This window comes from Zea mays, chromosome 5 (genome assembly GCF_902167145.1).
Source record: "Zea mays cultivar B73 chromosome 5, Zm-B73-REFERENCE-NAM-5.0, whole genome shotgun sequence".
Taxonomy (NCBI): domain Eukaryota; kingdom Viridiplantae; phylum Streptophyta; class Magnoliopsida; order Poales; family Poaceae; genus Zea; species Zea mays.
The window spans coordinates 146,915,731-146,940,106 of record NC_050100.1 but is presented as its reverse complement, the minus strand read 5'-3'; the positions used below and the strand labels follow the sequence as shown (position 1 = coordinate 146,940,106).

Below are 24,376 nucleotides of genomic sequence, written 5' to 3'. Positions count from 1 at the left end.
CTATGCAAATTCATTGAATATCTTGAAGTTCCGTTGATTGTGATCATAGCTATGTTCTTGCCTTTCAATTGGTAGTATCTTGGCTTAGGTGCTTTATGCTTTAAAATGTTGGTTCCTTTGGTGTACCTAAGAAAATACTTCTTAATCATGGTGTGCTTAGACATTGTGCTTTATATGTATGATGTTGTCGTTTTTCAATTAGTATATGTGTTGCAATGATCATCATGTGTGAAGCGTGCTTTGGTGTTTTTAAATGTTATATATCATGAGGCATGCATTGTTTCCACTAGTCATAAGTTGTATTATCTCATCTATTCAATTGGTATCTTTTTGTGATATAATTGATATATTATGCCTAGACCAAGGTGTGTTTCCCCTTTACTTCTGAGGATGCTAGAGCGTGCAAGGTGCAAGTCATTCAAATACTTGATGCACAACTTTAGGGGGAGCACACATAACTTGTGTCTTTTGAGACTAACTGATTTTTGAGTGATCCTATATAGTCTCAAGGTGGAAAAGGGAAGATGAGCAAGAAATGGAGCGATCAGGACTTAGGTACCTCCACAAGTCTAGTAATTGGTATCTAAAGTTGTAAGTAATTACGTATTTAAAGGTTGCTCGTGCTCTATAATAGTTGGTGATCCTAGATGCTTATCTTGAAATATCATGGAGCTATGCAAGTGATAATTTTTACAATTGGTAGCCTTGGTAGTGTGCTTCAATTGGTATCTTTTGGTAATCTAATCACTAGAATAGAAGTTTCTTCTTGTGCCCAATACTATAACTTGTTCTAAGTTTGGTGTCTTAGCAACAAGAAAAGGTTAGGATAAAGAATCAGGCACAAGTGTGGAGAAGCTCTCGAGAGATTAAATACTCTCAAGATGGGAAGTACACTACAACATGGTAAAGGTACAACAGGAAGTAGTAATCTTTTTGCGTATTTGTATCTTACTTAAATGTTGGTAGTGCATATGCTCAATAAGTAAGGGGGAGCTTTGATATTGTGTCTCTCCTCCTTAACACCCTGCTGTCCCTTGACATCATCCTATGTTCTTGCTTGAATATAGTTTTGGTGTTTGATGTCAAAGGGGGAGAAATTGTGCATTAAAGCCTATCTCAACCTGAGAGGAAAGCTTATCCTAAGGGGTGATGTGTTAGTTTAAGCTTTGCTAGTGTGTTATTCATATGTTTCTTGCAATGTTGCTCATATGGACTAGTGTTTCCGCTGCGATGAATTATTTGGCTTCTATAGTGTAATAGATAGTCATGTGGTTAATGGTGTTTTAAGATTGTCTTAAATTGGTGTCTTAGTTTAAATTGGTATTAGTTTGAATTGGTATCTTAATAATGAATGGTGGTAGGGTGATATTCCTGTGATATATCCACTATTTTGAATGGTGTTTAACTCTGATTATGTGCATTTGTGTATTATAGCATCATGGTTTGATTCTTAACACAATGCATCCTAAAAAGTGCTAAGGTGTAGAATTGTTTCGAATTGCCTAAGTATGTGCAAATTGGAGTCTGAGGTCAAAATTATGTTTTTAAAGTAAGCACATATTTAGGGGGAGCATTCTATAATCTTAGAATTCAAATTTGTGCTTCAAATCTTATTCGTATGTAAGCTTTAATTGTGTTGCCATCAATCACCAAAAAGGGGGAGATTGAAAGCTCTCTTGTGAGTTTTGGTGTTTGGATGACAACTCAATTAAAGGACTAACAATTGTACTAAGTGTTGAACAGGTGCTTAAGGTAAAGCCTACAGGGTTCAACACAAGTGAACAAATGTGATGGTCCAAGAACTGGATTATGGATACATAATGGACATCACAAGTAAGATGGACATTGCAAAAGTGAGACTCAGGTGCGTAGCTCGGAGACAACTGATCAAGCCAAAGACGGAGGCAAGAAGAGCTTCGAGGTACCAAGTGCACGGGAGAAGGTCAAGGAGGCTGAGGAACCCAAAGCCAAGGGTGAAGAAGAAGGCTTGCAAAGTCAAGGGTGATCGAGTTGAGAACCGCTACGGCACATCAAGGATCACTACATAAGAACGTGACTTACAGCCAATGAGGTAACAGCTACAGTTATGTGGTGTAAGTCATAAGGCTCAAGATCAAGCTCTAAGAAGGAGATCAAGGTCACTAGAAGGAGAACAAGTGTCAAAACCAGAACTGGAAGTAGCCCAAAAGAGCTAAGTTCATCTTGATCTTTAGGTTGGGTTGTTCCTATGTTTGGAAATGTTCTATGTGACCTTTGCAGGATGTTGGAGCTAAGAAATGTCAATCCAGATCAAGTCAAGCCGACTTGATGATTTATGAGTCCAACATCAAAGCTCAAGCATGTGAAATGCTATGGATGTAATAATCAAGTTAAGGTATGTTTCTAAGCCTTAGTACATTGGTTTTATGTACTAATATTCTTGTCTAAGTGTTAGAAACAGAAAGAAGAAGAGAAGAGAAGACTTGGCTGTGTACAGCCAAGAGGCTGGTTCGGTCTGGGGCACCGGACTGTCCGGTGGTGCACCGGACAGTGTCCGGTGCGCCAGGCTGCCCCAGCCGAAGAGGCCGCTCTCGGGTTTTTCTCCGGCGACTTCGGCTAAAATTCACCGGACTGTCCGGTGTGCACCGGACTGTCCGGTGAGCCAACGGTCGGCCGGGCCAACGGTCGGCCGCGCGATCGGCGCGTGACACGTGACCGAGCCAACGGTCGGAAGGAAGCACCGGACTGTCCGGTGTGCACCGGACTGTCCGGTGCGCCAGATCTGCAACGATCGGCAACGGTCGGCTTCGCCACAGAAGGAAAGAAATCGGGCACCGGACAGTGTCCGGTGTGCACCGGACTGTCCGGTGCGCCACCCGACAGAAGGCAAGATTTGCCTTCCTGGATTGCTTCCAACGGCTCCTAGGCCCCTTGTGCCTATAAAAGGGACCCCTAGGCGCCTCAAGCAAGTAAGAAGTGCAGCCAACAAGTGTAGACATCACTCGAATCAATTCTCACTCTCCCTCGTGTGTGTAACTCTATAGTTTGTGTAGAAGGCACAGCTATAAGCCTTAAGAGAGAGGAGAAGTGCTGCTTAGAGCTAGAGCAAGGTCTTGAGCGTATCTTTACTCCACCGAGGTGCTGCCGAGAAGTTTGTAAGCAGCCACGGTGTTGTTGTAACCCATCTCAATAGTGAAAGGCTCTATCTGTCATATTGGCAGATCTGAGCAAACGGAGGAAGGAGTTGAAATAGACTCCAAGCCCAGGTGTGGCTAACTCCAACGAGGACTAGGCAAGCATTTCAGGCTTGGCCGAACCTCGGGATAAATCCTTGCGTCTGTGTGCTCTGTTCTGTATTGTATCCTGACTCTCTGTCTTACTCGTCTTTATATCTGCACTTCAATACTTATCTGTGGTATAAGCTTTATTTGAAGTGCAGGACATTTTGAGACAGGATCTTCTATTCCGCTGCAACCTACTCGAAGAGTCTTCTCACTCCACTGCGTACTAAGTCTTCGAGTAGAGTAAGAATTTAAGTTTTAAAGTAAAAAGTTTTATTCGCCTATTCACCCCCCCCCTCTAGGCGACATCCAGATCCTGTTCCCGGGTCAAAGGGAACTTTCAAAAGGGGAGAGATGATTCCGGTCAAGATCAACCGTTCATAATAACTAGTACAATGCACGCGCGTTGCGACGACACAAAATTATATTTGATACCCATAAAATTAAAAAAATTAATATCAGAGTGAACAAATGGTTTATATATAAGATATTAAACTGACAAGAACAAATATTACACCTTATCTTAGCCAAAATGCCGAGAAAAGGTATAAGTTGAAAGGAACCCAACCCCTTTTTTTATAGGTCGCTCGATCTCTCGTCTTCCTTCAGCCAGCGAGGTGTACTATATGGGTGCACTGCGCTGCGCGTGGGTTCCTGTTGTGTTAGGTTTGGGTGTTTTTTCAATACCCATCTGTTCTGTAATGATCCATTGTTAGGCGAGAAACATGAAAGAGGAACAGAAATACGTGCTTCGTACGTGACGCACGACACACAAACTGGTACTTTAAAGGAGTAGAGACAAGATCTAGATAATGAGAATTGTGGCCACTATTTGTTTTTTCTATCACTTATCTCTGTTGAAATAAAAGAGGCATCTAATATATATTTCTTTAAATTATCTGTTGATTTTACGTTTTTAGGTGCAATAATTTTAGGTGTGTTTGTGAACAAAGTATTTTCAAAACCATGGTTTTAAAATACTATGGTTTAAAAAAAGTAAAATAAACTACACGAGCCAGTGGTGTAAGGTTTTAAGTGTTAAATGTGATATATAGTTGGATCATGATTTAATGGATTAAGAGGCTCGCTTGCACGTTTACATATAAGACCCGATTTCATATTAGTTGTTGACAAAAGTATGTCCCCTTACTATGGCTCTGTTTGACATAGTTTATTTTCAACTTCTTCACATATTTAAGTAGAAACTGTGCCAAACATAGAGCTTCTGCAACTTATCAGTCCAGTTGCTTCTCAAAATGAACTAAAAACAGACGATAAGCAGAATATGCTTTTCACCAGCTTTTCAGATAAGCCGCTTTCTCCATAAGCAACAGCTGTCCCGAACAGGGCTATATGTGCCTAGATATATGATTTGTCTAATGTACTATAAAATCTATGAATATAAAAAATTTAAAAATGGCTTCTGATTCAGAACGAAAGAAGTATATACTTACGAGAGTTTAAACTTAATCTCACTCTGCACTGTTAGTCTGTTCCTCTGAAATGATGACCACTCACTTTTCTACAAAGTAGATGGGTAATTAAGCCGGGCAAATGCAGCATTGCTTAGTGGTCTATAGAAAAGCACTCTACCCACCTAAAGACACCAACACCTAGACCAAGCGAAGCAAGCAAAGCAGAGATAAAGAAAGCAAGAAAAAAAGATGGTCATGCTGTGTGTAAAGAGAAAGGATCAAATCTCACGCACTCGCCACTTGCCAGCCACCACTGAGCAGTAAACCGAGCAAAGGGGACCGTTGCCAACCCCACCCGGGAACGTTCAAAAAGCCATCCCCTCGACCCCTCCACGGCTAACGCCCCCCACCCCCGCCTTTCCCGCACTCGCCTTGCTTCGCCTCCTGCGTTCCCCGTCTTCCTCTGCTCCATCCCCACCAATCCCCAGCACCCCAAACGCAGGCGATCGATCGCCAAAAGGCAAAAGCCGCCCGCCTCGATCTACGCCCGCTGCAGAAAAAAGCGGTAAAGCTTAGCGGCGAAGGCGATCCCCAAAGCCAAAGCGAGGAGATAAAAACCGAGTGATCGCGATTCGCGATGGCGTTGCTGAATGCTGGCCCTGCCGCCGCATTGGCCTCCTCGTCCTCCTCCTCTCCCGCTCCATGCCGCGCGGAACGATGGAGCTGGAGATCGTCGAGGTGGGCCCGTCCAGCCGCCCGCTGCAATACGTCTCTCGCCCGCCACTTCCACCTCCACCGCCGCCGCCGCCACCGCCACCATTGCAGCAGCAGCAGCAAGGGGAAGCAGGGGACGCCAATGCGGCGCCGCCCCTGGTGCAGCATTTCGACAGCGAGAAGCTCCCGCAGACGCTCGTCTCCGAGATCCGCCCCTTCCTGCGCGCCGCCAACGACATCGAGGCCGAGAATCCGCGCGTCGCGTACCTGTGTAAGTTCACGTGTGGTCACGCACTGTTTACTCTGTCTCTGCCGCTGCTGTTCCGGTACCCGGCGCACCACCCACCTGTTCGTGGAAATGCCCGGCTGCCGGCCTCATCCTGGCACGCGCCACGGTGGGTGGCATTCGAACGTCTGCCCTGCATACGTCTACTTCATGGTTTTGGAGTTTGGGGTTGGTAACACGTCCGAATGCATGCACGTTCGTCTGGCTCTGTTTCTGATTCCATCGATCGGAACAAGTGATCTTTCAGCTCCTGGACCAAACGTCCAAACCGAATATTTGGTGGTTAGTTTTGTTACCATCTGTCTCCGTCTCAGAATATTCTGGCCCTCCTTGATCCTCTCCCTCCGACCGTCTGCAAGGTGGTAGACTGGTAGTTGATCGCGATGAGTTTGCCTTTGCTTGTCTCAACAACCACGGATGCTTCGTGCTTGCTCTTGGCTTCGGTGACAGAGACGCTGTTTCAGTTATGCGTAGTACCTTGAAGTTTCTGCAAGGGGAAAGTGGGTGTTTGGCTGATTGAGAGCACATCATCACCTGGAATATTCTGTCATTTCCCCTTTTGTGCTGCCGAATTGTGTTTTCAACTGATATATTCTAAATGGTAGTTATTTTCTGAGGAGCATCACATGCCTACTTTTTTATGATCAGTGGGTCAACTTCAAGTTTCTGCTGCACAGAACATTCGTCGGCCACCTCTACTCCATGTACTTTCTCGTGCTTGACTGAGCGATCTGTTGGAAGCCTTGACATAGAGTTTGTTAGATACGCATGCAAGCCACAATACCTCAGTTTTTCAGCTGCAGTGGATCAGTTACTTCCATTAGGTGGTACACCTCATGCTGTTATGTCACCTTGAGAGATTACTGACAACTCTTAGCTCATGAAGCGCCACAGTTACCACTTGCTTCTATCTGTTGGAACACATAAGTACAATGACGCAGTGGATGCTATGAGCTGAGGCAACATGAACATTGCAGAAAAGAACTGCTTCCGCAATGGTTTGAATCTTTAAGGCCTTGTTCGTTTGTATCGGATTGCACCCGGAATCGTTCCATCTAATCAAAGTTTATATAAATTAGAGAAGCAATCCGGTTAGGAATTGTTCCGACCCACCGATCCGGCAGAAACGAACAAGGCCTAAATCAGCTTTTTTTTTGCCAGGTCGGTTCCATGCATTCGAAAAGGCTCATACAATGGATAAACTTTCAGCAGGGAGGGGTGTTCGGCAATTTAAAACAGCACTTCTACGGAGACTTGAGCAGGTGCACTGACTATGGGGATAAGTTAACATGAGCATATACTTACATTTTACTAGGTTTTTGGATGATGTAAATTAAAAGCATCACATACATATATAACAACTTCGAAAACTTGTCATGTCATTGCATTTATAATTTCAGGTATACTCCCACCGTTCCAAAATATAATCCACTTTATCATTGCCCTAAGTCAAACTTCTTTAATTTTGACCATTTTTAAGAACATATTAACATGTACAAGTTCAAATAAATGCATTATCAAAACATTTTTCGTGGAGAATTTAATTAAACTAATTTGACATTTTCAGATGTTGGTGTCTTTTTCTATAAAACTTTCTCAAAGGTAGATAAGTTTGACTTATGACAAAACCAAAGCGAACTATAATTGGAACAGATGGAGTATGCCTTTAGTCAAAACACTTAACAAGCTCAGCTCAAAACAAGCTCACTGATGATTTATGCGCCTTATATTGGAATTTGGATGTGGTTGTAAAACAGGATGAGAGCAGCACTAAATCAAAAATGACACAAAGAGGTGATGCCCGAGAGATGAAGTCATTCTATGAGAAGTAATTTTATTTCTCATATACATATTGGTACCACAGAGCAAGCCAATGCACATGAAAAATATAATCCTTTTTTTTTGGTAGGAAAAAGAAAGCCAATGCACATGAACACTTGCCTGTCCTGGCAGAAGTGCTGAAGGCTCTTCTCAGCGGAACTGGCTTGGAGGTTGTATGTTTTTTTTGATAAAATGATCTTATCAGTGATATTCTCTATACTTAATATTTTTAACAAAACTTCAGGGCCTTGTTGCTAGTGAAGATTTTGCAGACTTATTTCGATATAATATACTTCCACTCCATCCTAGGTCAAGTCAAAAACCAATTATGCTTCTCCCAGAGGTTTGCCTGTTTTTCTACTCAAAACTATCAAAAGCACCCGTTTGTCCTGTGCTCCACTATATTTTCAATTTTCAGTATGACATAATGGGCTAATGGCCCTGATTTTTTCACACAATGAGGATGACTTGTATTGGGTAGATCTGGTATGTATTTACCAATATAAAAACCAATACATATCGCAGGCTATGCTTGCTGTACAATAACAGTGACAACTAGCCCCCCCCCTAATTCTAACAGCTAATATGTTTCTAACAAAAAGTAATATACATCACTAATCCTTTGAAATACATTCCTGTTACTTTGATAGTGGATTGGTGAGATTGCATTACGTGAGCGAAAGGGCCTCTAGCCTAGTGGTTAAAGGCTTTCGAGTAGCACATCTAAGTCTCGGGTTTGATTTCTCTTGGAGACGAATTTTCTGGCTTGGTTAAAAAAATCTCCTTGTTGTGCATCATCCGCTCGGATTATGATGTTTTGATGCCACCCTCCGGTTGGGCCTTTGCAGAGTGGACGGTTGGCGCCGACTCATTAGTGATGGGGGACCAGAGTTTTGGGATTTTCTCGGCCGGGGCCAATGTTTTGGTCTCTTCTTAGCCATCAGTGTGTTGTGTGCATCCCTGAGTGCTGACCCTAAGCATTAATACTGTTAGAACTGTGTTAGGGTTCACCCCTTTCGTCCTTCTGTAATGGGCCTAGGCCCAACTATTCCTATTATAAATACATCTTCCAACCCCTGCTAGGGTTAAGGTTTCATTCTACATGGTATCGAAGCTAGGGTTTCCTTTTCCTCCCTCCCAACTGCCAGTCGCCGCCACCCCCTGGCCGACTGCCGCCACCCCCTGGCCCCGCCGCCCCCTCCACCTCCCCCCTGCTGTCGCCACCCCCTGGCCCGCCGCCCTGCTGCCTCCGGTTCGCCCACCACCAGGCTGCTCCGCCTCGTCGCCTCCAGCTCCGCGCGGGCCACCAGACTCATCACCCACGCCGGCGGCGTCGGTGACTTGCCGCTGGTCGGGAACAAGGCGCTAGATTTTGAAGCCTTGGCCGTGTTCGACCCAGAGTTCATCAACCGGTCCGGCCTGCATCTCCGAGCTCGTACCTCCTCCTCACCGAGCTTCGCCATTCCCGCCCGCTCCCGTACCTCCTCCTCACTTCACTGTTGCTGCTCCTGACCCTCACTTCCCTGCTACTGCTGCTCCTCCTCACCGAGCTCGTACCTCCTCCTCGCCCGCCGCGCCCCCCAGCTCCGCCCCTCTCCGGCGGACAGCGCCGGCCGCGCCCCCACGGCCGTGACCCCTGCTCTTTTTACGTGTTATTAGAATACCAGAAGGGCGGTCATTCCCTCCCCGACCGAGATTGCATTACATGTTATTAGAATTAGCTCTTTTTATTATATTATATAAGTCGCGAAAGGGGGCCTCTAGCGTAATAGTTAAGGCTTCCGAGTAGCACCTCCAGGTGCCGGGTTCGATCCCCTCGGGGACGAATTTCTGGCCTGGTTAAAAAAATTCTCTCGCTATGCCCCGCCTACTTTCGGGTTACGTCTTGCGCACCACTCTCCGGCTGGGCCGTTGCAGAGTGGGCGGTGACGACCCGCTAGTGATGGGGGGCCAGGGTTCGGGGATTTTCTCGGCCGGAATCATGTTTCAGTTTCTTCTTAATATAATACTAGGAGGGCGATCTTTCCCTCCCCGATCGATTTTTTTTATTATATTATATAAGTCTGCCTTGCATAAAGATGGCACAATATTCTCCTATACAGATCAAAGTTGCAGTCGCTGCTGTGTTTAGTGTTCGCAGTCTTCCATCAGTCAACATGAAGGATGAAAAAAATCATACAGATATTCTTCGGTGGCTGCAAAGTTGGTTTGGATTCCAGGTAAATGACTTATTTTGTTTCATGCAAAATGCTTAGATTGATACGGATGTTTTTTTGGCACTGCAGCTAGATAATGCCTTTCATTTCTTTGATTAGAAAGGAAATGTCGCCAACCAAAGGGAGCATCTAATTCTATTGCTTGCAAATATGCATGCTAGATTGAATCCCAAGTCATCCTCCGCTCAAATGGTACCCACACATGATTAGTTTTCTTTATCTATCTTTAATTTAATGAGAATGCCATTTTCACATATCTCCTTTCAGCTTGATGACAGAGCAGTAGATGAATTGTTGGCAAAGACATTTGAGAACTATTTGACCTGGTGCAAATTTTTGGGGAGAAGAAGCAACATATGGTAAAAATAAAGCATTTTTTAATTTCTTAGACTTGACTTCAAATAATTGGATGTACTGTCTTGCTTGCACTGCAACTGCTTATGTTGCACCTTCAGGTTGCCCTCTGTGAAGCAAGAAATTCAGCAGCATAAACTTCTATACATAGCTCTTTATCTTCTTATATGGGGAGAAGCATCAAACTTACGGTTAATGCCAGAATGCTTATGCTATATTTTTCATCATGTAAGTAAAAAAAGTTATGCCTCTGAATCTCTGATACTTTTATTGTGCTTCTGTGGTGTTAATGATATCAACCATTTATGCTGCTCTATTTCTCTCGGTATCATTTCAGGAATTTATATTTTACTGTAGTTTTTCTGGTCACATAACTTTACATTGCTGGGAACTAAAATGTGTCTCTGTAAATGCTCCTACCAGAATAATCTATTGATATGAAATAACTTCTTTTGTTACCAATATCCTTTTGCATTAATTTGTTTGCTTTCCTTTTTAGGAATAGAACTATGTTTCACTACAAGCAATTTGTGGGTTGGTCAGCATAAACTGTAGTTTTCTTTTTCTCAAGTCCTTACTGTACTTATACTATTTAAACTGCTATACACCAAGGGTACCAACATTGGAATGCATAGTTACAACAAGTTGTAATTTCTGCTTGCTCTATTTTTGATAACACAATGCAATCAATGTTTCATGTGCATTTCCTCTTTTGTATTTTTGCGCTCTTTTGGGATAAATGAGATGGGACATTATTTAGTATATACTTCATTCTGAAATGACGAGAGACATGCAAGTTATTCCCAATCTCGTTTCATGATAATTCCCCATAGTTATCTGCTTTAGTTAGCAGTGAATTAAAAGATTCTGAAGTGATTTGACATAAATTCTAAACCAAGACAAAATAATAGGTTCAATGGGAGTCATTAGTGAATTTATGTATATAGTAAGAGATGAGAACACCGCTGGTGTCGGCCACACACTTTCAGTCGACATGTACATCACTGTTAATTCTTGTTGATCCATAGTAAGTTTGGAATTCATTTTTTGAGTCAAACATATAACACCCCATTATGTAGAAATATTTTAATAAAGATTGTAACTTAGTGCCTGCAATTTCCTTACAGAACTGGAATATATAGCTTAACGATGGAGCCGTTAGCCCCTCCACCCCCGTCCGCACTCTGCGCCTCCCCCACGGCGACCGGGCCCAGATCCGTCGCTGGCGGCCACCCAGTCCATCCCCTACCTCGACCTGCTCCCTTGGCAGCTCCACTCCACCCCGCAGTCTGCCCCCTCAGGTCCGTCGTCATCGGATCTCTCCGGATCCCGATTGACCGCGCCTTAATTAAACGCAAGAGGGTGAGCTTCGCTCCAACCCCACGACCTGCCAACCTCCAGAGCCTCGTCCGCCATAACTCCCCTCCCTCACCCCGTACGGCGAGATCCTACGGGGATTCAGCTGGATCCGGCGCTTTGAAGCTCGGCTGCCGCACTTATGGCGGACCTCTCGCCCGACGCAGTGACACGACGAGGATTGACGACGCCGGACTATCCAGCACCTCGGAGCTCAGACCTGGCGCAGCAATCCCCCACTACACTTATGGCGAAGGTATTCCACAAAGCTGCGACACGACTACTCAATTGAAGACCGACGAGGGATGGTTCAAAGTCACGTACAAGCACATGAAGCGCGATGTCAACCCTGGTCAGTGAATGCGCTCGCCTACCAACATGTGCTCCTCCTGCAGTGCCATCACTGCCTCCCTTCAGGGTAAGTGCCTCTGCTGCCTTTGTCGAGGGCACCTTGCCATGGTCTGTAGGGACCCTATCCGCTGCCTGACCTGCGACCATGTCGGCCATAAAGCCAGGCACTATAGGACGACTATGCTGTGCAACCGCCGTAGTCCCCTCAGTCCAGCATCTGCATCCGCTCTGCGCCCTCCTCACCTCGATGACTTCTCCGCCTTCCCTGGGCTCTCGGTGGACAACTACTATGGCAGTGACCACCTTGGCCATGGATGTTGAGCTACAGCGCCTGTCCGCCTGCTCGATGGTGGCTTGCCTGAGCAGGGATAGGGACAAAGTCGAGCAGGAGGTGATAAGCATGTGTGAGTCTGAGCGTCCTGGGGAAGGACATCAAGGTGTCACGCCACCACCCAGAGGACTTCCTCATTGTCTGTGAGCATCAACATCATCTCGCAGTGACCTTGGAGCTGGGTCGCCTCAGTGTCAGCCACTCTGACATCAACATATGCATCAAGCCATGGCACATCCTACCCTACAACGACCTTGTCGACCTGCGCTACCACATTCGCATCTGCTTGGAGGGGATCCCGGCGCACACTTGGAACGAGAGCATAGCCAAGAGAGCAGTGGCGAGAGCCTACACAGTCGACTACGTCGAGGCCCGCTCCCTCTGTCAGGATGACACCATGGTGCTCTGCCTTTGGGCTTGGACGTACGACCCCTCGGACATTCCCAAGGTAACTTGGCTCACTCTGACAGGCGGTTCGACAACGGCTCTCGACGGTTCGGCTCTGTCTTGTGGCTACAACAGGCTCACTTTTAGAGTGCTGGTCCACTTGGACATCATTGAGCCTCCGCCGAATGAGTACAGAAACGCCACACCAAGGAAGGTCGACTGGCGCTACGGGGTCATCGATAGGGAATGCAGCCCGCGTGACCGTCGTGACCCTCCTCCACCCGACAACAGACGGGACAGGTGTCACGACGATGACGATGACGACGAACGTGGCCGCCACAACAACAAGGGAGGCTAGAGGTCTAGAATGTTCTAGAGCTTTTCCCGCGCCCCCACCAGGGACCGGGAGCATGATCGGTCCAAGTCGCGCCACGGGCGCCGGAAGGACATCTCTTCCACGTATGAGGGATGCCGTCGACCTACTACTGCTCCCTCACCCTCCCTGGCTGTGCGAGTTCCGTCACACGACATCAACTCCGGCATAGGCGCCATGTATGAGCCTACAAGGGTGTGATGTCTTTGCAGGCTCCGAGGGGGTGCGGGCGTAGGCGTGAACGCAACAACCAACGCCCAATGGACACACACAACGCTCGCCTACCCGACCACCACCACTTCAGAACGAACCGGCTCCTGCGCTGCACTGCGACTCCAGGTGCCTCCCCACTAACAGTCATGATGGTGACAACCGCTCCCCGAGCCCACCACCAGCACCACGAATCAGCATACTTCAGAGTACTCCCTCCCCTGATCCCCTATGCTTTGCAGGAGCTCACCGCCGTCTAGGGAGGACATGATGGCGGTGGACGCCCAACCAGTCCCGACCATGGATCATGGGATGGACCTGGCATCTTGGAGAGACGCGTCAGCCTCCGCGCTCACCACAAATTACCGTTTCAAGCCAGACGTCTTCTTCTTGCGCCGCACAAGAGGACATGTTGCCGCGACAGCACATGCGCCCACACCGCCCAGGCGCTTCAAGCCTAGCCTGGTCTTTAGGCGTCGACCACGGGGGCCTGGGGGCGCCAGATCTCGACGTGGCTATGCGTCTCTGTGCCAAACCGTGATGGAGCCGACGTAGGATGAGGGTGGGGCCGAGATCTTACTCATCTCCATCTCTACACCGGTCGCCCCTGTCATCCTCCAGCGTCCTAATAAGGGCCCCCTCAGCGACGCATCAAGGCCCCACCTCCCCTGCTCCGCCAGTGCAGCGCACGCATCGCAACCAGAACATGGGGGAACACCCTAGAATGTGCTCGCAAAGTCCTCATGAACCGTCTCGGAGTCCCAAACGAAGGCTATGACAATGACCGTTTCCTGCACTACGTCAACCTCTTCCAAGGGCCGCTCAATGACTCCACCATCACGACCCTTTCTACTCTGATTGGCCTTGAGAACACGTTAGCGTCGAAGCCTGCACAAGAGTAGCCATCACGACCCTTTCTGCTCTGATTGGCCTCGAGAACACCTTAGCGCCGGAGCCTGCACAAGAGTAGTACATCATCTTCTATCCTCATGTGGGTCTGTACCATCTACTATGTCAACCGTCTTAACTGCCATCGTCATGGCGTTTAGAGTCGCCCTTTGTGTTGCTGCTGTCTGCTCCACGCGGAAGCCTGCCACTAGCATGAGATTTATGTTTAGATGTTCAACCAGCACCGGACCTGGATCGTGTTTTTAACCCATCGGTGCATCATCTACCCCTGGAATTCCAAATATGGTGTCGGTATCCAGAGCTGCTTTGTGATCATGCAACTGTGTTCACCTATTGCTTTTGTCTACTTGACGTCTTCCTGGCTATGCAATCCTCCATGCACCCCTACACTTCTGCACCTCCCCTCCCCACGGGCCACAGTTTCTAGTTTATTATGGCGCAACGAAACTATTGAATTCTAAACTGGAACGTCAGGGGTCTCAACGGCAATGCTAGGCGCGACGTGGTTAGTGATCTTGTTCGTGACACCGGCGCCACCATTGTTTGCCTCCAGGATTCCAAGTTGCAGAATGTTGATGCGTTGGTGGTTAGCCGTACTATTGGGCAAAATTTTGCTACGTCCTTCGTTGTCCTGCCTGCATCTCAAACTAGAGGCGAAATCCTCCTTGCCACGAATGTAATTATTTTGAGCTCTCCAGCATCCAGCTCTCTATGCATGCTTCCCGTCCTAGGAGATTTCAACCTAATTCTACCAAGCGGAAGACTGATGCTTCCCATCCTTGGGCTGGTCACCCCATCCGTGTCCCCCCTAACGCGCTAGCGCTGTGCAAGGTTGCTGTTGTTACTACAATTGAGAACAGGGAATCAACCAAATTTTGGACAGATCATTGGCTACAAGGTAAAACGGTTGCTGAATGCACTCCAAACTTATTCCTTTTGATCCCCAAAAGGGTTGGAAGATAAAGGCATTGGCCCAAGGATTGCAAAACCGTAGATGGGTCTCTGACATCAGTGGAGTGTTGTCTGTTCAAGTAATTGTAGAATACCTGCAGCTCTGGAACCTTGTTGACAACTTAGTGCTCCACCAAGACACCCCAGATCAACATACCTGACACCTCTCCAAGCATGGGGTTTACTCTAGTAAATCAACATATGATGCCTTCTTCATTGGGACAGTTAAATTTGGTCCCTGGAAATGCATCTAGAAGACATGGGCACCATTAAAATGCAAATTCTTCATTTGGTTGGTTGTCAAGAATCGATGTTGGACGACGGACAGGCTCGCTAAACGAGGGCTGCCTTACCCTGCTGCTTGTCCTTTGTGTGATCAGGCTGAGGAGACTATCCAACACAGCTTAATCTCATGTGCCTTTGCTAGAGAAGTGTGGTTTTCGTTATTCGCCAAATTGAGGTTGTCTACTCCGTCGCCTCGGTCTAGTGTCAAATTCCTAAACTGGTGGAGTATAGTTGTTAAAACAGTTCTAAAGAAGTTGCGAAAAGGCCTTAACACCCTCATCATGTTGGCTGACTGGGAAATCTAGAAGCATCATAATGATTGTGTGTTCGAAGGGCAACAACCTGGTGTTCATATTGTTTTGCAGGTTGTGGCCAATGAATGTACCCTTTGGTTTAGGCTCACATACATCCGTTGTGGAGACGCCAATACTAAGTTTTTTCATTTGAAAGCAAATGCACGGCGAAAGAAAAAACTACATCCATTGCTTACAGAATCAGGGGGGCTGGTCTTCTCCCAACAAGAGAAAGAGAAGGTGGCCGATGAAATTTTAGTGAGCACCTGGGCACTTCGGTCACTAGAACCAGGACCCTAGATTGGCAGGCAGACCTCCAGCAGCTGGAGATGCCATTCACTCAAGACGAGATCTAATGCACCATCTTCTCCATGTCATCTAACAAGGCCCCGGGCCTAGATGGCTACACCGTTGCCTTTTTTAAGGCATGTTGGAACATCATTGGGAATGATTTGACGTCTGTGCTCAACTGTTTATACCATTTAAATTCCTAGGGTTTGGAGCTATTAAGCTTAGCTAATATTATCCTGTTCCCAAAGAAAATAGAGGCGCTAAAAACCACAAATTTCAGGCATGTTATCCTCATTCATAGCGTTGCTAAAATCCTCACTAAACTCTTGGCCAACGGACTCACCCCTCACCTAAATGCTCTGGTGTCCAACTGTCAGAGTGCCTTCATCAAGGGAAGAAGCATCCATGATAATTTCCTCTACGTGCAATCCACCATTAGGAAATTGCACAATCATAAGACGTCTGCCCTCTTCATGAAGCTGGACATCCATAAGTGTAGGAAACTGTAGTGCTTGATGTATTGATAGGAGATGGTGTACAATATATGGACTCACAACCCTAACCCTAATGGGCCGGCAGCCCAACGGTGGTGCCGGCCCACTCACACACACAGTCTAACATCCCCCCGCAGTCGCAACGGGGGCACCACACACGATGGGACTAGAGTAGAAGCCGAAGGTAGGAGCCGACGGGTTGAAGTCCCCCCATAGTCGTAGCGTCGTGAGGGTGCGAATGTTGCGGCTGGAGTAGAGACCAGTGTGTGCTCCAAGAAGATGATAGCCCCTAGATGCCGAGGTAGCCGAAGTTGAGCTGGCCGCGGTCAGGAGACATGCAGCATGAGTCTGTTCTTCGGGAGGGGTCGACGTTCGAGCGTCAACGATCGACGAGGTGACATAAAAGGACAGCGGCAACCTCAGGGCCTTCTTGCTTCGTTCCACGACCAGTCGTCGAGGAGCCTCGCCAGGGAAGCCAGCGACAGCGCACGCTTCTGCGTCGATCAGGGTGGCCGTGCCCGCGACAGAAAAGAAGGGGTATCGGCGGATCCGGCCGGGAAAGTCACGACAACGATGGATCCATCCATGAAGACGGTGATCCGGCCAAAGGGAGGACGGATCTAGCCGGGGAAGGTCGCAACAGCATGGACCCAGCAGGGGAAGCCGCGGCAGCGACGAATCCAACGAAGGCAACGGAGAAGGAAAGCGCGTGGCAGGGGCCTGCGCTGGACCTGGCAAGGGAGTTTGACGCTGGCTATGGGCGAAGGTCGAAGGGGGGCTACAACAGAGAGGAGGGGAGCAGCCATTTGTTGGTCGACGGCGGATCAGGCGACCAACGACGCTGGGAGGTGCGGCGACGGCGGATCAGGCGGCTGACGGCGCTGGGAGGCACGCCATGAGGACCGGCCGGGGGGGTCACCGACGGGAGAGGAGGCCGACGCGGTCGCCGTAGCTGGGGGGCGGCGGCCCCACCACCAGGGAGCTGGAGAGGGGTGGCGTCGGGGGGGGGGGGGCTGCACCGGCAAGGAAGGAGATGGGGTTGCCTCGGGAGTAGCACCGGGGTGCGGCGGCAGCGGCCGCCTGCTTGCGCACCCGGGGGCCTGCTTGGCGCGGCGCCCATCCTCGCGTGCCCACGGCGACGGTCCGTGCCTGCGTGGCGGCGACGCCCATCCTCGCGCGGTCGTCTCACTCTCGTCTCATCGATCCTCTCAGCTATGCCAACCTATCGTCTGATGGTGTTCCTGCTCGCCGCCTGGGCACGGAAGCAAATTGACAAAATCAGAAGATCTTTCCTTTGGAAAGGAGAAGAAAATGCTAACGGAGGTCACTTCTTAGTGCATTGGGCCAAAAGACCTGGGTGGGCTTGGGATTCCGGACCTCGCTAAATTTGGCAGAGCTTTACGCCTACGATGGTTGTGGCAGGAATGGGTAGATGATACCAAACCTTGGGTTGGCATGGATACCCCGATAGATGACACTGATCGGGCGCTCTTCAATGCTTGAACAAAGGTTATCATTGGCGATGGTCAAATATGCCATTTTTAGCATGACCCATGGCTTGATGGAGAGACGCCTCGACACTTAACACCTAGGCTTTTTGCATTGTCCAGGAGGTAAAAAAGATTAGTCTACACGAAGCTCCGAGATAACAACGGGATCAACACTCTGCGAGGCCGAATCACCACTGCAGCCCAGCTAGTGGAGTTTGTCTCCCTTTGGACCAGATCTCAACACACTCATCTTACTCCGGGCACGAGGGACTCCATTCTCTGGAAATGTACAACAGACAGAGTGTATTCCACTCGCTCGGCATACCAAATACAGTTTGGTGGCTCCTATGGGCCTTTCCGGTTTGGCCTTATCTGGAAAGCACATGCTGAAAACAAGTGCAAGGTATTTGCATGGACCATGGCAAGGGAGAAAATTCTCACCTCAGACAATTTACAAAAAAGGGGCTGGCCGCGGCATGACCACTGCACTTTATGCAATGGGCCGCTTGAGACATGCATCTAGGGCTGGAAAAAAGCTCGAGCTCGACGAGCTGGCTCGGGCTCGTAGCAGCTCGGCTCGACACTCAGAACGAGCCCGAGCCGAGCCTGTTTTTGTGGCTCGTGAAAAGAGCGAGCCAGCTCGGCTCGGCTCGGTGCAGCTCGCGAGCTGGCTCGTGGCTCGACCCAACAACAATTTATTGCATAAAATCTTAATTAACATATAATATTAGTACCGAGTAGACAATTAATTTATGTTATTTGAGATTACTATAAAAAATAATCTATTTTCTATATTATATTGGTGATATATCTATTTTACTAATTTAAAATATGTTATTTAAAATATTTTTAAGATTTTATATTATAATTTAGAGAGCATATTTACGTTTATGGCTAGGCTCGTTGGCTCGACGAGCCGGCTCGCGAGCCGAGCTGAGCCGCTTTTCCGAGCTCGCGCCAGATGGGCGAGCCGACCCAAGCTCGGCTCGTTGCATGAGCGAGCTGCAGCGAGCCGAGCCGAGCCGAGCTCGGCTCGGCTCGTTTCCACCCCTACATGCATCCATTTGGTGCTGCTCTGCCCTTTTGCCAAAGCACTATGGAGCCTAACCCTAACTTGGGAACATTTCAACGCAAATATAATCCTCCCGATGGGTGTACCTACCCATCCGTCCCTATGGTGGGAAGAAGCCCATGCAAAGATTTCAAAAAATGATAGAAGTCGATTTAATGGGGTGGTGAGTTATGTTGAAGTGTATTATTGGATTGCCTACCTTCTCCCAAAAGTTTAAGGGTTGAACTGGTTAGTGTGTACATTCTAACATGGTATCAAAGTCAGAGGTCTCGAGTTCGAATTCTGGTAGAGGCTTTATTTGTGCCTCCGCCCCTTTATTTTCACGTTTGCGCCTTTCTCTCTAACTGCACGTGAGTGGGGGTGTCGAAATGTATAAGTGGATTACCTACCTTCTCCTAAAAGCTTAAGCTTTTGGGTTGAACTGGTTAGTGCGTCCACTCTAACAATTTACACTCTTTGGGACATTTGGAAAGAACGGAATAGAAGGATTTTCACCGGCACCTTCGAAACGGCGGCACAGGTTGCCTCTAGAATTAAAGAGGATATTGAGCAACAAAAAAGGGGTCTGACCTGGGAGGTGTAGTAATTTTGTAAAAGTTTTAGTGCACTACTCCCTTCTATTCCGGGGTGCACTGTATTAAGGGCGTTTTTCTAATTAATCTGTACATATTCTCTTTTTCCTATCTTAATTGAAAGGCAGCTCCTGCCATTTCGTTCAAAAATATGAATGGTATTGGGATGAACTTTTGATGTTAAAATCAAATATAAGTGAAGGTCCTACTGAAATCTGAATGTTTGCTAAGGTCTTGTTTCTAATAGTATTATCGAAACATGAAGTTGATTAACTTGTTTATATGTTTTTCCAGATAGCATAACCTGGTTACTTTTTATACTAACTTTGCTTTAAGTGGAACTCACGTTAAGAAAACAGTTATGACAATTTTTTGTTTCAGATGTCATATGAGCTATATGGAGTGCTCTCTGGGGCTGTAAGTTTAATTACTGGGGAAAAAGTCCGACCTGCATATGGAGGAGATGATGAATCATTTCTTAACAATGTAGTGAAGCCAATATACAATGTCATATTTCAGGTCCGCATTAGCTTCTTTTCAATCTTCAATCCATACAGCTTTAATGTTTGTAGTTACAATTGATTGCTTTCTCTATTTATTTAATGAAGGAATCACAAAAGAACAAGAACGGGGCATCTGATCACTCAACATGGAGAAACTATGATGACCTCAATGAATTCTTCTGGTTAGATACTATGCTTCTTATTGTATAGCTTTTGATTAAAAGATATTTTTTCAAATGACTAAAAGATATAATGAATTTTTTATAATGCAGGTCTGCTGATTGCTTTAAGCTTGGTTGGCCCATGCGTCTTAACAATGATTTCTTTTTCACATCAAGTGCAACTAAGGACTCTCAGGTTTCCTTTGACAAACTGTAGCTTTGTTTATCTGCTCATGATAAGGCTAGGGAACTGGATGGTTTATTGATGATAGGATTATTCAACAATGGTTAAACCTAAGCATCGGCAGCAGCAGAGCCAGATCGCCCTCCTTTGGAGGCTCCGATCGACAGTACTCTGCTTCTCCTTTCCTCCCACAATCAGCCAGCCCATAGTTACGTCCCCTAATGGCTGGTTGTACACTAACAAACGTTACAAACCTGCTAACCAGTCTCCTATTCTTACTCTCCAGATCCTAACTTGTAGCAACAGCTGGCTCTGATACCAGGGTGATAAGGCTAGGGAACTGGATGATTTATTGATGATTTGAGATTATTCAACAATGGCTAAACTAAGCAATGGCAGCATCAGAGCCAGACCGTCCTCCCTTGGAGGCTCTGATTGACAATACTCTGTTTCTTCTCCCCCATAATTAGCTGGCCTTTAGTTATATTCCCTAATGGCCAGCTGTACACTAACAGACCTGCTAACCAATCTCTTATTCTTACTCCCCAGTTCCTAACTTGTAGCAGCAATGCCCATAACAGATAACTATGTCCCAAGCCTGCCGACGCAAGAGAGTTGTGTGTCATTTCATTAAGAGAGAAGGTTAGGCAAAACACGGCCACTTACACACGTGCCAGACAAAAGAAATAAAGAAAACTAAACTCAACCAAGGCTTAAAGCCACAAATTCACGGCTCCGGAGCGAGCGACCGCAAGTGCAGCTCATGTAGAGCTGAAGCTCCTGCCAGACACCATAAGCTGCTAGTAGTGGACACAGTTTGCATGACAGCCTGGACTCTGGGTCTTGCTCCTTCAAATACACATGCATTCCTAAGTTTCCACAATTCCCAAGCGACCAAAATAATCAAAGTGTTGAGGCCTTTCATATCATTCTTTGATAATCTATTGATAGCCCAGCTCCACCAACCAGAAAAACTAGATGTGTCAGGTAGAGGGGCAGCAGCCGAGATGCCAACCTTGTGCAAGACTAAAGCTCAAATCTGTCTAGAGAACACACAAGAAACTAGAGTATTTTGAATTGATTCATCAACTTGGTCACACAAAGGGCAGGTGTCAGGTTGGGGCAGTCCTCGCTTCGTCAACCTGTCCGCGTCCAGCAGCGCCTTTTGGTAGCAAGCCAAATGAAAATTTGCATAGCAGAGCCACCCAAGATCTCCAAATTCTTCTCCAAAGTGCAAACTTAATGGAGCCAAGGAAGAACGAATTATAAGCCGACTTGCTAGTATAGCAGCTAGACCTATGTTTTCGGGTCGAGCGACTAGCTGGTCGACCTAGGGGTCCGACCAGGCGGCTAATCTTGATTAGTCGACGATTAGGTCGACTAATCGACCTCTGGTCGACCTGGTCGTCTAGTAGTCGTCCTGTTCATCCAGGACATATGCATATACTATATAGTATATAATTATATAACTATATATAAAGGATAGGGTAAACATGACATGAATTATGCAATACTGATTTAAGAAATTTAAGAAATTGGGAGAAGATATTTGTTCATCCAAGTATTCAACTGAAAACAACAAAGAAACACTTACTACCACACAACACACATTACCAGTGCAATATAGAAGGACAAAACTGTCATGTACGACCGACCCTACGTCAGGCAACGATGTGCCCAGGATGTGTGGCGTGCGCGTGAGCGCGCCCAGGAGGCAACAACTGTCGGCTCTAGTGGATAGGATAGAAACTAGATAAGTTTGTTTGCATGCCTAGAATTAAGGATAGAAACTAGATAAGTTTGTTTGCATGCCTAAAATTAAGGGTTGTTTGCATGCCTAGAATTAGGCAGCAGTTAGCTCCATGCGGTTAGGCCTAGGGGCCTATATATTCCTGTAACCAGACCTGAGTTGGAATTAAGAAAGATCATTATCCTAATCTCTCTCTCTCAACTAAGCCGACGACAGAGGGGCATAACCTCGCCGGAGAAGACGACGGACCGCGGCTATGATCTCCGTAGCCGAGGGCCACCTACCCTAGACAGTAAGGCCCTTGACAACCTGGTATCACAGTCACGCCGATCCTACTCATCCACCTGTGCCGACGCCGATTCCACCGCCGCCGCTCCGCTCAACCCAACCGCGCCATCACAAAGCCCACCACCCTCCCCACCCTCTGCCGCATCCTCCAGTTCACCCATGGCCGAACCATCTGTTGTTCACTTGTTCTCAAATGTTGTAGATCAAGAACAAGACAACCCAATTGTTAATTATTATGGACCTTTGTCTTCCGAAACATTATCTTCACATGGGTATAATGTTCATCAGACGAAGGTCAAGAAGGACATACCTTCATCATTTTATATGTGAATAGGAATGCGAAAGGATTAAAGACAGTAACTGCATTTCATTAATTCATACATATTTGTATTTCATAAAACATGTATGAATATTAACAGTATTAACATTACAATGATACATTCGGCTTGCTCGAAGGTGAAGACGCGAGAGAATGATTACAATCCAGCGTGAACAGTACGACGTTACTGTTCATCTATTTATATGCACAGGACGCAGCCTGGGTAAAATTACATTCATGTCCCTTAACATTTATTTACAGATGACCTTGGTTATCAAAGGTTTAACAGGTCTTTTCCTCTTCTGCTTGAGCCGAACTGAAGCTGATGGTAGCTTTGACATTCTGTATCGTTGCTTCTACGCAAGGTCTTCGCCTTAAGAAGCTGAACCGAAGCTGATAACAGCTTCGGCGGGCCTCTGTATCATTTTGCCGTAGGCGTCCTTGTCTTGAGGACCTTCGGCAGAGAAGAAGACCCCCAACACCATGTAATGCCGACCTCGCCACGATGATCGAGCAACTCACCGGTTTCGTCGCCACGCTGCAGTCCGAGGTCACCGCGCTGAAACGCGACAAGAAGTCATCGTCGGCGGTCGGGGGCGGCGTTCCTAACGGCCAGCACCACCACGATTTGCCACCCAAATTTCAGAAGGTTGAATTTCCCTGCTTCGACGGCAAGACGGATCCCTTGATCTTCGTCAATCGCTGTGAATCCTACTTCCATCAGCAGCGCGTCATGGAGGAGGAGAAGGTCTGGATGGCTTAATACCATCTTGAAGACATGGCACAGCTCTGGTATATCCAGTTGCAGGAGGACGAGGGCACTCCTCGATGGAGGCGATTCAAAGATCTCCTCCGCCTGCGTTTTGGGCCGCCTATCCGCTCCGCGCCCCTCATCGAGCTCGCCGAGTGCCGGCGCACGGGGTCCGTTGAGGAGTACCAAAACCTCTTCCAGGCGCTGCTAACCCACGCCGATCCATTGGAGGAGGTGCAGCACGTCCAGCTCTTCACGGGCGGCCTCCTACCACCGCTCAGCCACGCGGTACGCATCCACAATCCGCAGTCGCTTCCGGCAGCAATGAGTCTGGCGCACCAAGTGGAGCTGATGGAGCTTGACAAGGGGGCCCCGGTCCCTACCAGGGCCACACCGCGCGCTCTGCTGCCCGTTCCGGCGCCCCGTCACCTGCCAGCGGCCCCCCAGCCCCTGGCCCTTCCAGCGCCGCCACCAGCAGGTGCTGTGGCGGACGCAGCCCCAACTTAGGGCGAGGGCAGGCGCCTGTCACCGGAAGAAATGGCGGAACAGCGCCGTCAGGGGCTGTGCTTTAATTGCAACGAAAAGTATTCGCGTGGCCACAACCGATTTTGCAGGCACATCTTCTTCATGGATGGCGTGGAGATCGAGGACGCCGATGATGCGGCCCAAGGCGCGGACGGCAACGCTCCCTGCTTCTCCCTACAAGTCCTCGCCGGGGTGCCCGTGGCTGACACCATGCAGATCACAGTCGCGCTCGGTGCCGCTTTGCTGGTCGCCCTCCTCGACTCCGGTAGCACCCATAACTTCATCTCCGAAGCAGCGGCACGGCGCACGGGACTACCACTTCACCAACGGCCACACCTCACCACCATGGTCACCAACGGTGAGCGGGTCACCTGCGTCGGGGTCATCCGTGATGCCCCCCTCACTGTCAAGGGCGCCCCATTCCCGGCCGATCTCTTCATCATGCCGCTGGCCAGGTACGACGT

At 47.7% G+C, this 24,376-nt stretch overlaps 1 protein-coding gene and 1 pseudogene across 2 annotated transcripts in view; one reads left to right on the top strand and one right to left on the bottom strand.

Moving 5' to 3' along the window:
• Positions 1 to 3,650: 3,650 nt before the first annotated feature.
• On the bottom strand, positions 3,651 to 3,807 carry LOC111589489 (uncharacterized; annotated as a pseudogene).
• A 1,125-nt stretch (positions 3,808 to 4,932) lies between these two features.
• LOC100383026 (putative callose synthase 8) overlaps positions 4,933 to 24,376 on the top strand; it is a 77,739-nt gene continuing 58,295 nt past the window's right edge. The window contains exons 1-12 of one of the 2 annotated variants that reach the window (XM_008645808.3): positions 5,330 to 5,660; positions 6,837 to 6,937; positions 7,433 to 7,503; positions 7,585 to 7,666; positions 7,741 to 7,839; positions 9,599 to 9,715; positions 9,812 to 9,904; positions 9,980 to 10,071; positions 10,168 to 10,294; positions 19,813 to 19,950; positions 20,040 to 20,116; positions 20,207 to 20,291. In XM_008645808.3, coding sequence (XP_008644030.1) covers positions 5,378 to 5,660; positions 6,837 to 6,937; positions 7,433 to 7,503; positions 7,585 to 7,666; positions 7,741 to 7,839; positions 9,599 to 9,715; positions 9,812 to 9,904; positions 9,980 to 10,071; positions 10,168 to 10,294; positions 19,813 to 19,950; positions 20,040 to 20,116; positions 20,207 to 20,291 — 1,365 coding nt within the window. In that variant the 5' untranslated portion in view covers positions 5,330 to 5,377. Of the gene's footprint in view, positions 5,661 to 6,836; positions 6,938 to 7,432; positions 7,504 to 7,584; positions 7,667 to 7,740; positions 7,840 to 9,598; positions 9,716 to 9,811; positions 9,905 to 9,979; positions 10,072 to 10,167; positions 10,295 to 19,812; positions 19,951 to 20,039; positions 20,117 to 20,206; positions 20,292 to 24,376 lie in introns of both variants that reach the window. The other variant, XM_008645809.3, reaches the window with a different exon arrangement.